The sequence below is a fragment of the Syngnathoides biaculeatus genome, chromosome 19 (assembly GCF_019802595.1).
Source record: "Syngnathoides biaculeatus isolate LvHL_M chromosome 19, ASM1980259v1, whole genome shotgun sequence".
Lineage (NCBI taxonomy): Eukaryota > Metazoa > Chordata > Actinopteri > Syngnathiformes > Syngnathidae > Syngnathoides > Syngnathoides biaculeatus.
The window spans coordinates 928,597-944,574 of NC_084658.1; the positions used below are offsets into that span (position 1 = coordinate 928,597).

Consider the following 15,978-nt stretch of genomic DNA (forward strand, 5'->3'; position numbering starts at 1 on the left):
GGATGTTTCGGACATCCCATCTCTAACTTACCTCACTGTTTGTTTCAGCAACCCAATGCAAAGCCAAATTCTGCAAGTGTTGCAACAGTATGGCTTTATAATAAAAGAGTGGACTTGCCTTCAAGCAGACCAAGAACTGTCTCCCACTGAAAATGTGTGGAGCTTTAGATGTGCAACATATCACAACAGACACCTCGGACTGTTGAACAGATGAAGCTGTACTTCAAGCGAAAATGAGAAAGAATTTCACCAACAATGCTTTCGCAATTGTCCTCAGTTCCTACATGCTTATTGAATGGAGTGTTATTAAAAGGAAGAGTGGAGTAAGAGTGGTAACATCCCTGTCCCATCTTACTGTATTGGGAAAGTGATTCAGGCATGATCACATTAAAAGTTCTTTGCAACAAAAAAAAACAAAAAAACTACACTTGTCAGTTATTCATTATATATAGGTTAAAAGGCTTTGCAAATCATGTATTCTGTTTAGATTTAAATTTTCCACAAAGTCCCAACCAAAGTCACTGTCACTATTATAGATACTCCTTTTTCAGTCTGTGATGTATATAGTACAAAGAATGTCAAACTTATTAAATCACAAACAACCTCAATAAAATGGTCCTGTCTACAATACAAAACACATTACTATTATGTATTTTATTTTATTTTTTTGACAATGCACTTGTTGCTGCATAGATCAACAGTGACAACAACTCTGAGTGTGTTATTCAGAAGTATTCAATGGCATCGTCATGTCTCTTGGACTCCTGGATGTCGGCCAGCTCTAGTCCTGCCCCGACGTGTGGCAAACTTTGTAAGACATGAATGTGGACGTAGTCGTCTCCTCCCACATGCACCTGTAACATATGTTTAACACTGTTTAGACCAGGCAACAGGGATTTCAATATATTTTAGTTCACAGAACACATTCACCCCAATTTGATCTCAAGTGGGCTGGACCAGTATATATGTGTCTTAGTAAAGTATAAATAACTATTTTTAAAAAATTCCATTCTAGTGGTGTTTTGCTGCAAATAGATTTAAAAAACTGACACACACACACACACACACACACACACACACACACACACACACACACACGTGATTTATGTGAATAAAAAAGAAGCTCCAGGGGTGACACGAGTCGGAGTTGGTTGGATTTATGGTGAGGCCCTGTCGTTCCTCTTGCACCAAGTAAAACTTGAAGCCTTGTCTGTTCGCCTTTAATAGAAAGTCAGGCTCTTAAATCTGACAATAATCATGATTTATTTGCTGGAAAATGCAATAAATGGGGACATCGCATGAAATCTCACACACAACCACTCCAAAATTAAGAACATAAATCTCACCTCTGGTGATCTGCAGGCTTAGGTTGCAAAATTTATTTAGGTATGTCATCCGAATAAATTCAAATATATTCTAATTAAGTGAGCTATAGTGTGTGCAGTGTTACAACACTAGCGCTTACCTTAATGAAGAAGTTGGTCCCAGCCACGGGCTGTGATCGGTAACTCTTGGCGATGAAGACATCGTAAGTCTTCCCAGTTTTTTGTTGAGCTTGAGATTTCACCTGGAAGTCATTTGTTTTAATGATTTGTCAATGGTACTGCAATGGTAATTTCAAAACAATTAACAAAAACATATTTCAATACAATGTTGCAGATTTTCTGTATCTCATCATTGCCATTTTGAAGCTCGGTAAGCCCTCCGCACATCATCTTGGTGTCTAGCAAGTCCAGAGACAAGAGGTACAAAAACTCAACTCAAGTGAATCGTTTCAACACTACCATTTATCATGTGACGATGACTGGTGGGCTGGACCATTCGTGTGGAGGCGGGGAGGTTATTAATTAAACTGAGACAGAAATGAGTTGTACTATACACCATGAATATTCAAATACTAATATTTTCTACAATTTTACTCTTTAACAATATTTTCAGATTTTGTTTCATTTTACCAAATTGTTTTATAATATATTGGTCTTTGGAGCCACTTTGGTAAAATAAAAGAGTCTGATGTGTGGTTGTAAACTGGGTTATTTCAATGTTATGTCAATGTCTATAAAAATGTGACTTCGGTGGAATCTCATTTCCTCTTGAGCAACCTTCCACCCCTAACACACAATGCTTGTACTGCATATTTGTTGTGACTTTAAAATATGCAAGCCTATTGTGGTGATACGTATTACATTATTTCTCCTTTGGTTTGATTCAGTAGTGGAAGCAGACAGCATTTTCAGCAAACACCATTTATAGAAGTCTAAGGTCACTTGCCCCTCCTGGAAGCCCTCTCCTAAATAAATCATGGTTTGTGTGTCCTAATTAAGTTGTCTGGGGCTTCATGCCCCTGTTAGGGTCACCTGTGACAAACAGGTCCTAGATGGGGGACAAGACAAGGCATTGCAAAACTACACCTCTGTTGAAAGATAGAAATGGACTCAAGTTTCCCTTACCCGAACTCAGGTCACCGGGGGCACTCTCTAGAGTCAGGCCTGGAGGTAGGGTTCGAAGGTGCCCTGAGCTGGCCTACAGCCATGGGGCCTGGCTGCGCGCAGCCCGAAAAGGTAACCAGTTAAGGGTGTACCCTGGCTCCTGCCTTTAAACATGAAAAAAACCTTACGTCTGTCATTGTAACTTGACAAAATGTTAAAAACTTCAGAGGTGTTAATATTTATTAAGGCACTATAAGGAAATGAACCTCCTTTATGCGTAGTCTTAAAGGCCTCTGTCAGCATTTAAGACATTTGTGATTCTCTTTTAATATGGCGGCACTTTCCAAGTTGAAGAATTAAGGAATGAGGATATAGGAATGTTGCAATTAACAAAAATAAGATTCATCCTGTTTAAATTGGGGAGTAGTTAATACTTTAGTTACTCAATCACACTGGTTCATGGTTACAACATGGTACTGTGTGGAATAAATAGCATATTTTGCAGAGCGTGTCATCTTTTTCCATCGAAGCCTATCTCGTGCATCTTCTTCTTTAACACCCACTGTCCTCAAAACATCCCTCACAACATCCATCAAACTTTTCTTTGGTCTTCCTCTCGCTCTTTTGCCTGGCAGCTTCATCCTGAGCACCATTCTACCAACATACTCACTCTCTTGTCTTTGAACATGTCCAATCCATCAAAGTCTGGTCTCTCTAACCTTGTCTCCAAAACATCCAACTTTGGTTGTCCCTCTAATGAGCTCGTTTCTAATCCTATCCAACCTTTTCACTCCAAGCGAGAACCTCAGCATCTTCATATCTGCTACCTCAAGTTCTGCTTCCTGTTGTTTCTTCAGTGCCACCGTCTCTAATCCGTACATCATGGCTGGCCTCACCACTGTTTTGTAAACTTTGCCCTTCATCCTAGCGGATACTCTTCTGTCACATAGAACACCAGACAGCTTCTGCCAACTCTTCCATCCCGCTTAGACCCGTTTCTTCCTTACCACACTCACCATTGCTCTGTATTGTTGACCCCAACTATTTGTAGTCGCCCAACCTTGCTATCTCTTCTCCCTGTAGATTCACTCCTCCTGCTCCGCCCCTCACATTCATACAACAGAATGAAAAATGGAAAGACAGTTGGTCCTGATGATGTACCAGTGGAGGTAGTCCCTATTTTTAAGAACAAAGGCGATGTTCAGAACTGTGGAAACTACAGAAGAATCAAGATGATGAGGCACACAATGAAGTTATGGGAAAGAGTAGTGGAAGCTAGACTCGGGACAGAAGTAACTATCGGCGAGCAACAGTATGCTTTATTTGCCTTAAGAATGCTTGTGGAAAAGTACAGAGAAGGTCAGAAGGAGCTACATTGTGTCTTTGTCGACCTAGAGAAAGCCTATGACAGAGTACCGAGAGAGGAACTGTGGTACTGGATGGGCAAGTCTGGTGTAGCGGAGAAATATGTTAGAATAGTACAGGACATGTATGAGGGCAGCAGAACAGTGGTGAGGTGTGTTGTTGGTGTGTCAGAAGAATTTAAGGTGGAAGTGGGACTGCATCAGGGATCCACGCTGAGCTCCTTCCTGTTTGCGATAGTAATGAATAGGCTGACAGATGAGTTTAGATTGGAATCCCCTTAGACTATGATGTTCGCCAATCACATACAATCTCCTTAAAAAATAAAGAAATAAACTTACGTAAGTCAAATATATAAGATATATAAAATATACAACATTGCAAAATGTGAAAGACTTCAGGGGTATGGATATTTTTAAGGCACTGTAGGGACAGAAAGAATGTAGTTTCAAGGGCGTTGCTGGATGTTTGTGAGTAATAGAAGGTATGTCACAATAGTTGTGGATGGATGGATGTGGGGTGTGTGTAGCAAGGGTGAATGCAGGGGTGGGAAATAGGATGTTTCATGTTTGATGCTATATAATGAAATGTTTAAAAACAACATGAAATGTCAGTGGTCCTTCAGTTTTTGCTAGTCCATTGAACCTCCTTTATGCTCAGTCTTAAAGCCTCTGTCAGCATTTAAGACATTTGTGATTCTCTATGAATATACAACGTTGCAAAATGTGAAAGACTTCAGGGGTATGGATATTTTTAAGGCACTGTAGGGACAGAAAGAATGTAGTTTCAAGGGCGTTGCTGGATGTTTGTGAGTAATAGAAGGTATGTCACAATAGTTGTGGATGGATGGATGTGGGGTGTGTGTAGCAAGGGTGAATGCAGGGGTGGGAAATAGGATGTTTCATGTTTGATGCTATATAATGAAATGTTTAAAAACAACATGAAATGTCAGTGGTCCTTCAGTTTTTGCTAGTCCATTGAACCTCCTTTATGCTCAGTCTTAAGGCCTCTGTCAGCATTTAAGACATTTGTGATTCTCTATGAATATACAACGTTGCAAAATGTGAAAGACTTCAGGGGTATGGATATTTTTAAGGCACTGTAGGGACAGAAAGAATGTAGTTTCAAGGGCGTTGCTGGATGTTTGTGAGTAATAGAAGGTATGTCACAATAGTTGTGGATGGATGGATGTGGGGTGTGTGTAGCAAGGGTGAATGCAGGGGTGGGAAATAGGATGTTTCATGTTTGATGCTATATAATGAAATGTTTAAAAACAACATGAAATGTCAGTGGTCCTTCAGTTTTTGCTAGTCCATTGAACCTCCTTTATGCTCAGTCTTAAAGGCCTCTGTCAGCATTTAAGACATTTGTGATTCTCTATGAATATACAACGTTGCAAAATGTGAAAGACTTCAGGGGTATGGATATTTTTAAGGCACTGTAGGGACAGAAAGAATGTAGTTTCAAGGGCGTTGCTGGATGTTTGTGAGTAATAGAAGGTATGTCACAATAGTTGTGGATGGATGGATGTGGGGTGTGTGTAGCAAGGGTGAATGCAGGGGTGGGAAATAGGATGTTTCATGTTTGATGCTATATAATGAAATGTTTAAAAACAACATGAAATGTCAGTGGTCCTTCAGTTTTTGCTAGTCCATTGAACCTCCTTTATGCTCAGTCTTAAAGGCCTCTGTCAGCATTTAAGACATTTGTGATTCTCTATGAATATGGCGGCAGTTTCCAAGTTGAAGAATTAAGGAACGAGGAAATAGGAATATTGGAATTAATAAAAATAAAATTCATCCGTTTTAATTGGGCAGTATTTAATATTTAAGTTACTTAATTACACTGGTTCATGGTTACAACATGGGACAGTTCGGAATAAATAGCATATCATTTTGTTAAATGCATATGGCCACAAGAAAATAACTTTTTGAAGATTCTATACTCTTCGTTCATTCAATTTAGAGTTTATTTTTTTAATGCTATTTCTAAAAACTGACATCACAACCTTCAAAAGCCATGGAGTCATCTCCAAACTACCTCACAGTTTTTCACAACAGAAATATTCATCTTCATAGCTACTTATCCTCACAAGGGTCGTGGGAGTGCTGGAGCTTATGCAAGCTGTCTTCAGGCAGGATGCAGGGTACACCCTGAACTGGTTGTCAGCCAACCGCAGGGACACAGACAACTGTCGCACGCACAATCACACCCTGGGGCAATTTAGAGTGTCCAATTAATGTTGGATATTTTTGGAATGTGGGAGGAAACCAGAGTGCGTGGCGAAAACCCATGCAGCCTTGGGGAGAACCTACAAACTCCACACAGGCGGGGCCGGGATTGCAGCTTCGACCTCAGAATTGTGAAGCCAACGCTTTACAGCTGTGTCATTATGCCGCCACAACAGAAATATTTTTTATTTAATATATTTATTATATATATGATTTAGATTAGCAAAATACTTACATTTCCGGTAACTTTCCAGTAAATCCTTGGCCTGGATCGAGCACCGCCGACCCGGACACCTTACCATGGGAAACTTGGAGGCAGTGGCTTAGGAGCTGCTGGCTGGCTCTCGGCTACCTGTCACAATCGATCAAATCGTTAACGATACTCTATTGGTGATGCTGACATATCGAGATAGAAGCTGTACGGGGATATTACTTGACCGCAACAAAAAGTGTCATTTTTTATCTTGACTTTGATCATTTGTGGCTCAAATTAATTTGTCTTATCTCATAGCTAATGTAGCGTGCATGCTTGCTCGTTAGCCGCCTGGGCCTCATTACAAATACATGGGATTATTGTAGTTGACATTGCAGCTCTCTTGCTAGAATTCTAGCTCATTGTCGTGTTTTGATAACAGCTGACTATAATATAATTGAATGCTGTATTTTCACCACAAGGTTGTCATATGTATATCACAAAAGATGTAGACATTTACTAAGATTGAGAATGGCTTCATAGGAACAATAGCTAATGTCAGTGAGTTCATCTATATCTTGTGAGCCTTATCATACAGATTAGCTCCTTCCTTATTCACTAAAAATATATAATTCATCATTGGCATTCAGTAGATGTGTAATCTTTCAAAACATTTTTCTTTTCCCATCACTGATTCTCTCTGGTGAATCTCTTACAAATATCTGAGGTATTGTAGCCTGGCTGATAAATAGACATCTTTTTGATCATTCTACTTAGTAGAATTAGACATTAACTTCAGATATTATCATGATGGAGATCTATAATAAAAATCATTGAAAAACTGTGTTTTTTCCCCTCAGTTATTTTGAAATATAATTTGCTTCTGTATGTTATAAGGATTTTTTGCTCTCTATAAGGATTTTTTTGGTAGTTTATACAAGTTGGCGCTCTGAAAAGTTGACCGGTATGGCGAAGTATAAGTAAAGTCTTGTTACTAGGTATCAAACCTCCCCCCCATATATTTAGTCCTTGTCAATTTGTCCTCGTCCCCCGACCTTTTCTGGGGCATCCGTTTCACCATTTATCTAGGATCCTCATGAGGTGGTAAGTGGAGGCATCCATGTAGAGGTCAGCTTTATACCTCCCGCTTCACTCTGCCCAAGTCACACTAAGCAAAATCTGCCTGTGAGTCAACTTGCTGTATACCACCCATGTCTCCCAGTTCACTTTCCCGAGTCCCTGTGCACTCTGGCCCTCTCGTATCCACTCCAAACAACCCTTGATGGCAGCAGGCTAAGCAGGCACCAGCAGACACAGAGTCGTCTCTCATTCATGCCTCAGGAGTGCTCAATCAGCAGCAGCCGCCTGTTGACCATGACTTGGCGGTGCTTGACCAGCAGTAACTGCCACCTTTTGAAGATGCCTTGGCGGTTCTCGACCAGTGCCCTCTGCTTCTCGACCACACCTCGGCGGTTCTCGACCAGCCGCTTCGTGGTGCTTTGTTCGCAGCAGTCACATGATCCTGTTTGGTTCCTGGTTTCCCATTGGGACCCTCCTCGTGGACGTCCACCTGACCTCCTGAACTGCTCATCAAAGCTCCTCACTTTGGGTGGCCTGGATGGCGATCAGACAGACTGGGATGGATGATGTTTTTGTCGCAAACAGTTCATGTAGCCCTTCATACATTCAGCACTCACGAAGTAGTCTTCACCCTCAAAAAGGTTGGTGACCCCTGACTTGGATTGTGTGCGTGTGTATCTATACATACATATACACATACACAAAGTCGGCCCTTGTCCATTTGTGGTTTACCGTTGGCAGCCCCGCACAATCGTGGATTTTGGTCTCCAAGTTTGTTATTTTTTAAATCAATTATTAAAGAAATTGGTCATAGATTGTTGAAAAATATAAACAAGCCATGCCAAATATCACTGAACTCACATTTTCATATTAGTCTTTCCATACCATACAAAAGAGGAAGTATGACTAATCCATGATGATAGGGAAGGCATGCCACTTTCCTTTTCATATCTTGTTTCGTCAACAACCTTCTTCCACGATTCTCCACTTCGTTGTGCGAATACACTACACTAATCAGTTTTGAGTCACATGGCTTTTCAAAAAAGTTCACAAAATGTTCCTCAGTTACGTCTTCGTATAAATGTAGAAGGTTGTGCCCATTGTATACTGTGAATGCTTTACCATAAATATCCATGGATTTGTGTAACAAGTAGGTCAACAGCTCCAGTGCATACTCTAAATAAGCTTCTCTTTCGTCTCTACAGGAGTTCAATACGATTGATATTGCAATGCTGAGAGTGACAAAATGTTCGTATGTACTGTATCATTTGATACAACACCACGTAATACTACAGGTCCAGTATACAACAGGAACTGATGGAACTCTGTGGCTTTCCATCGGTCAACTTCCAACAGGGGTCTTGGTTAGTGCGCAAATTCACTAGGCATTTTCCCTGAAAGGGTAACAAGGTTATCAGATATTGTTGCTTTTTGACGTGCAGAGACACGGCATATATGTGGTCCTCGAGTCAAGAAACAGCATTCGCTTTACAACACCAAGACACACGAGGTCCATAGTCAAAAGAAAATGCAGTTAATATTTATATCAATGATAGGAGATCTTGCAGTTTTGTGATCATCGTAGGAAACATTTGAAAACTTCTGTTGTTCTCAATGGCTGGATCTCCTCGTCATTGTACACAACACGGCAATCCCACGGACAGTACATTATTCACAGCCATAATAAGAATTACATCAATGTAATTCTGAAGATAAAACAATCTGACAGATGGATTTGTGCATTTCCGTTCTGAGTGCTTTGAAACTACTACTGTATAAACGTGAGTGGGTCCCCTGAGAAGACTGATGGCTCAGGTGGTGGAAGTCTCGTGAGAGTCTTTGTGTCATGCAATTATTGTACTACTGAAACTTTGATAAAACAATGACTGGTTGTTCAATATCAATGGATTACATTTTTCTTCCCCTGACTTTTTCTTCTCACTAAACACTGAGGGAGGTGGACTCACTTCACCCAATCAATGCACCTCACCCGAGTCTGCTTCAGAATAAGCTTTCATATTAGCAATCATCACTTGAACATCTGGGTGATTTTCCAGTCTTTTCAGTTCTTGCCATTGTGTTTCAGCAATTTCCTTTTCCATTTGTATTTCCACTTTTTTTCCCAGCAAACTGGGCAATGCAGTATGCTCTTTTTGGTATGATGTTTTGTTGCTCTGATCAACATCGTGACTGGTGACTACAAAAAGAGGATTTTGAGGCAGAGACACTGAATATAGAATGAGCATATCTATTCGGAACTGGATAATTTTGGCGCGAGTTTCGTAAATTGAAAAAAATGCCTATGTTTCGTTTTGAAAACAAACTTCATATTCTCCATCAAGCACCAGATGCAGTCTTGCATTTTCTCCTTTAACGTTGAATTATTCTTGTCCCATTTCACTCGTGCAAATAGTATTTATCACATCTGCAGTTACTGTACTGCTGAGTAGGAATTGATTTTTTGTCTATCGGGAGATGGTGATAACCGTATAAGGATATTTTCATATATATCTTTAACTTGAGCCTCTAGCTTTTCCATAGTGTCCATCATGTGACAGGTCCTCTTCAGAACACTCAAACTTTGAGTGAGAAGCGTGTAACTCTACTTTGTTTGATCCATTTATCATACAACACGGCAAACAAGGGCTCTTTTTGAGATCTCTTTTTGCTTCAGGTCGAGCATTTTGGGGGTTAACATACTCTCTCATGAGGATTTTTGAAGTTCGACTTCCATTACTAATGGCTTTTGAACTTGTACTTTAGACTGGATATCACTAAGTATTTTGAGGTGCTCTATTTCTGCCTCATCAATTTGGATTAACCTTTAATTTATTCTGAGTTTGATTTTTACTGTGATTTTCGCTGTGAATTGACATTCCAATGAAATTGAGAAGTTTCTGTATTTATAACAATAGAATCATGAATATCACCAAGGTCCTTTGTCTTGAAGCCAAGTCAGGATATATGAAGTGCTGTAAATCCCTCTGGTAGACACTGCCCTCTATTAGTTTGTCACAGTACTTCATAATTGACAACAGCATCATCTTGGCCTCAGGACCCTCACAGCGAGGAGCTTTTTAACCATCTTGGTGACCTCAGCCCCAGAGATTGGAGAGGCTCCCTCAGGGAACCCAGTCTCTGCTTCCTCATGGGAAGACGTGTCTGTGGAACTTAAGAGGTCTTCGAATTATTCTCCCTACCGACTCACAATGTCCCGAGTCGAGGTGTGCAGAGCCTCATTCTCACTATACACAGTGTTGATGGTGCAATGGTTCCCTGTCCTGAGATGCCGGATGGTGGAGCAGAATTTCCTTGAAGCCGTCTTGAAGTCTTTGTCCGTGGCCTCACCAAACTCCTTCCATGTCGAGTTTTTGCGTCAGTGACACCAAAGTTTTTTGCATCAAAGTTGCATCTCGCTTGGCATCCGGTACCCATCAATTGCCTCAGGAGTCCCACAGGTCAAAATTGACAGGGGATTCTGCCAGATGTTCCAAGGCAATCCGTAGGAAGTATCAATTCATTACTTTTACTCATTCATAGGGATATATGGAGCCGCGCCTTTACCTTCGGTAATTGTACCAGAGGAATGATATCCCAGGCAAATTCGCTTCTCGGATCATTAGGACACACAATACCCTCCACAAAGATAATGTGATGGCTCATAGAGGGGATATCTCAAAGTCAATTTAAAATCCATTGTCTTGTCACTTGATGCAGAAAAATCTTTTGACAAAGTTAACGTTTTTTTTCTTTTTGATGTAAAGTAATCTCTCTCTACTTCGCGGATCACCTATTGTGGGTTCAGTGCATCGCGGATAGCCCCCCCACCAATGCGCCATCCCTGGCGCGACGACCTGAACCAATGAAGCAAAAAAAAAAAAAATAAAAAAATAAAAGTACTGTAGCAGGTAGCTGCATTGATAGGGTATAATGCGGCATCCACAGTAAGACGACAAGGACCTATGAAGAAAATAAAATAATTAAATTTGAAAAAAAAAAAAAAAAAAAAACACCATTTACACATACTTTGAGGTTTTTCACTTTTCAGGGTAGGTTTGGTACCAATTAACCGCGAAAAACCAGGGGTTACAGTATTTCACAAATTTGGCCTTTGTGACTCATATATTCACTGGATCGCATTATCCAACTCACCCAAAGCAGCTGTCACCAGAAATGGGGCCACACCACAGTTTCACTTTACAAAGACAAACTAGACAAGGAGGCCCACTCTCACCAGTGCTATTGGCACTATTTATCGAACCACTGGCAATACCAATACAGCACAAGACTAATATTAAAGATATCTGTACTACTGTCAGAACAAAACAATCTTTGTGGAGATTTTATCCTTTATCCACAAGAACCCGAGGCATCACTTCAAAAAGTTTTTTTTAGCAAGACATTTTGCATTTATCAGAATCTGCCATGAATTAGGCAAGATAAAGATAATACTCACTATAACGACTATCTCATGGATTCATGGGGACCAAAATCCAAACTTTCTCATTTTGATTTAGGAATACAAAATATTCAGGCATTGACATTTCAGCAAAATTTATGAGGTAATTTTAAATAACGTACCAATACTGGAAAAAGAAAAAGACTGGAAAAGCAGTGGCTTCTCACTTTTAGGGCATCTGTATAGCTACAGTGAAAATTAGAGTTACCACAAACTATTTTTAATTATCCTATTAAAACGCAAAAATCGCTCCAAATGATAGACTCTCTCATTTTAAAATTTTACTCTAGAAATAAGAAATAAGAAAAATGCAGCCCTGTGGGGGCACAAACCAGTGCAATCTGTAGGCCGGTCCCAAGCCCGGATAAATGCAGAGGGTTGCGTCAGGAAGGGCATCCGGCGTAAAAACTGTCCAAACAAATATGAGCGTTCATCGAAAGAATCCCATACAGGATCGGTCGTGGCCCGGCTTAACAACGCCCGCCCCCGGCACAGCTAACCTGCAGGGCGTCGGTGGAAATTCAGCTACTGTGGGTCAAAGACAAAGAAGAGGAGGAAACCGGATCAGTCGTCAGAAGAAAAGAGGAATGTACAGATCCTACGACTGAAGGATTAGGGACTTTGAATGTTGGGACTATGACAGGAAAAGCCCAGGAGTTGATTGACATGATGATTAGGAGAAAAGTTGATATTCTGTGCATCCAAGAGAGCAGGTGGAAAGGTAGTAAGGCTAGAAGTTTAGGAGCAGGGTTTAAATTATTCTACCACAGAGTAGAGAAATGGAGTAGGGGTTATTTTAAAGGAAGAGCTGGCTAAGAATGTCTTGGAGGTGAAATGAGTATCAGATCGAGTGATGAGACTAAAATTTGAAATTGAGGGTGTTATGTATAATGTGTTTAGCGGCTATGCCCCACAGGTAGGATGTCACCTAGAGTTGAAAGAGAAATTCTGGAAGGAACTAGATGAAGTAGTTCTGAGCATCCCAGACAGGGAGAGAGTTTTGATTGGTGCAGATTGTAATGGACATATTGGTAAAGAAACAGGGGCGATGAAGAAGTGATGGGTAAGTACGGCATCCAGGAAAGGAACTTTAAGGGACAGATGGTGGTGGACTTCGCAAAAAGGATGGAGATGGCTATAGTGAACACTTATTTCCAGAAGAGGGAGGAACATAAAGTGACCGACAAGAGCGGAGGTAGAAGCACGCAGGTGGATTATATTTTGGGTAGACGATGTAATCTGAAGGAGATTACTGTTGTAAAGTAGTGGTAGGTGAGAGTAGCTCAACAGCATAGGATAGTGGTGTGCAGGATGACTCTGGTGGTGGTGGGTAGGAACATTAAGAAGACACAGGTAGAGCAGAGAACCATGTGGTGGAAGCTGAGAAAGGAAGAATGTTGTGCGGTGAGGTGAGACAGGCTCTCGATGGAAAGCAGAAGCTCCCGGAAGACTGGACTACGACAGCCAAGGTTATCAGAGAGACAGGCAGGAGAGTACTTGGTGTGTCTTTTGGTAGGAAAGGGGAGAAGGAGACTTTGTGGTGGAACCGCAAAAAAATAGGAAGTTATCCAAGTAAAGAAATTAGCGAAGAAGAAGTGAGACACAGAGAGGACTGAGGAGAGGCGAAAGGAGTACATCGAAATGCGACGTAGGGCAAAGGTAGAGGTGGCAAAGGCTAAACAAGAGGCATATGAAGACACCAGGTTGGACACGAAAGAAGGAGAAAAGGATCTCTACAGGTTGGCCAGACAGAGGGATAGAGATGGGAAGGATGTGCAGCAGGTAAGGGTGATTAAGGATAGAGATGGAAATGTGTTCACTGGTGCCAGTAGTGTACTAAATAGATGGAAAGAATACTTTGAGAAGTTGATGAATGAAGAAAATGAGAGAAGGAAGAGTTGAAGAGGCAAGTGTGAAGGACCAGGAAGTGGCAATGATTAGTAAAGGGGAAGTCAGAAAGGCACTACAAAGGATGAAAAATGGAAAGGCAGTTGGTCCTGATGACATACCGGTGGAGGTATGGAAGCAATTTGGAGAGATGGCTGTGGAGTTTTTGACTAACTTATTCAAGAGAATACTAGCGGGCGAAAAGATGCCTGAAGAATGGAGGAAAAGTGTTCTAGTTCCCATTTTTAAGAACAAAGGCGATGTTCAGAGCTGTGGGAATTATAGAGGAATAAAGTTGATGGGCCACACAATGACGTTATGGGAAAAAGTAGTGGAGGCTAGACTCAAGACAGAAGTAAGTATCTGCGAGCAACAGTATAGTTTCATGCCTAGAAAGAGTACCACAGATGCATTATTTGTCTTGAGGATGCTTGTGGAAAAGTACAGAGAAGGTCAGAAGGAGCTACATTGTGTCTTTGTGGATCTAGAGAAAGCCTATGACAGAGTACCAAGAGAGGAACTGTGGTACTGCATGCGTAAGTCTGGTGTGGCAGAGAAGTATGTTAAAATAGTCCAGGACATGTATGATGGCAGCAGAACAATGGTGAGGTGTGCCTTAGGTGTGACAGAGGAATTGAAGGTGGAGGTGGGACTGCATCAGGGATCAGCTCTGAGCCCCTTCCTGTTTGCAGTGGTAATGGATAGGCTGACAGATGAGGTTAGACTGGAATCCCCTTGGACCATGATGTTCGCAGTTGATATTGTGATATGCAGTGAAAGCAGGGAGCATGCAGAGGAACAATTAGAAAGATGGAGACATGCACTGGAAAGGAGAGGAATGAAGATTAGCCGAAGTAAAACAGAATATATGTGCGTGAATGAGAAAAGTGGAGGCGGAAGACTGAGGCTACAGGGAGAAGAGATGGTGAGGGTGGACAACTTCAAATATTTAGGGTCAACAATCCAGAGCAATGGTGAGTGTGGTAAGGAAGTAAAGAAACGGGTCGAAGCAGGTTGGAACAGCTAGCGGAAGGTGTCTGGTGTGTTATGTGACAGAAAAGTCTCTGCTAGGACGAAGGGCAAAGTTTACAAAACAGTGGTGAGGCCGGCCATGATGTACGGATTAGAGACGGTGGCACTGAAGAAACAACAGGAAGCAGAACTGGAGGTAGCAGAAATGAAGATGTTGAGGTTCTCGCTCGGAGTGAGCAGGTTGGATAGAATTAGAAATGAGCTCATTAGAGGGACAGCCAAAGTTGGATGTTTTGGAGATAAGATTCGTGAGAGCAGACTTCCATGGTTTGGACATGTTCAGAGGCGAGAGAGTGAGTATATTGGTGGAAGGGTGCTGAGGATGTGGCTGCCAGGCAAAAGAGCGAGAGGAAGACCAAAAAGAAGGTTTATGGATGTGGTGAGGGAAGATATGAGGGCAGTTGGGGTTAGAGAGGAAGATGCAGAAGATAGGCTAAGATGGAAAAAGATGACACGCTGTGGCGACCCCTAACGGGACAAGGCGAAAGGAAAAGAAGAAGACTCTCGAAATAAGAAAAATCAAATTACCGTAGCTACCCTCAAGAAAGGTAAACCAGAAGGGTAATGTTCAATAATCTTGGCCGGAACTCGAACATATACACTTTCAGACCTCTGATTTATCAGCACGTCTCAAACACCACAATTGTTTTAAGAATCCGATTATTGGATTAGTTTATCATCTTGGTGTAAAAGTCGAGAAACCACAGAATCTCATGGAGCAACATATAATTTCTCCCCAATTTGACACAGTCCCGACTGTGATATTTCCTCCAGTACATGAGAACTAACTGGAATTGATCACCCACATCACTTATTGAAAAATAAAGCATTTATATCTGTGACATTTTCCAAAAATTTCAGATTAGTGGTGGTAACATCAATGCTACATTGTTGGAGCAACAATCAAAAAGATATTGAACTGATGCGAATACTTTAGAACTACATACTTTTGTTCAGAAAATAGAACGTCTTTAAACAACAAAAAAACTTTCAAAAGTATACAAATTCATGTCAAGCACTAATTTAACACGAGTCACAAAATGGGGAAAAAGACCTTTCAGTGTCAGTAACTAACATTGATAGGGCCCAAATCTGTAAAAACACTCAATGATAAAGAGTAATTTACAGATAGTCTGGTTCAAAATAATCCATAGATGACACATTATGCAATATAGTATGCAGAAAATCGGTGAAACAAAAAAACATTTGCATTCATTGTACAGAAAACAATTGCATGCTCTTTGGCATAATGCTAACCTGTAAAGTGCTTCCGGTCAATTGTTAAATCTTCAGATTTAAGTTATA

The 15,978-nt window shown here is 41.0% G+C and overlaps 2 protein-coding genes across 2 annotated transcripts in view; both read right to left on the reverse strand.

Annotated features, from left to right (window-relative positions):
- Positions 1-643: 643 nt before the first annotated feature.
- On the reverse strand, positions 644-1,798 carry LOC133492700 (cystatin-B-like). Its single transcript, XM_061805268.1, has 3 exons — positions 1,650-1,798; positions 1,466-1,567; positions 644-854 (listed from the first exon to the last, which is right to left on the reverse strand). Exons 1-3 carry the CDS (start codon positions 1,713-1,715, stop codon positions 726-728), a joined length of 297 nt encoding a protein of 98 aa, XP_061661252.1. The 5' UTR covers positions 1,716-1,798; the 3' UTR covers positions 644-725.
- Positions 1,799-1,912: 114 nt separating this feature from the next.
- Positions 1,913-15,978, reverse strand: part of zfhx2 (zinc finger homeobox 2) — an 88,204-nt gene continuing 74,138 nt past the window's right edge. Inside the window, exons 5-6 of the transcript XR_009792727.1 lie at positions 6,258-6,374; positions 1,913-2,593 (exon numbers count right to left, since the gene is read on the reverse strand). The gene's annotated coding sequence lies outside the window, so the exon portion shown is untranslated. The remainder of the gene's footprint in view (positions 2,594-6,257; positions 6,375-15,978) is intronic.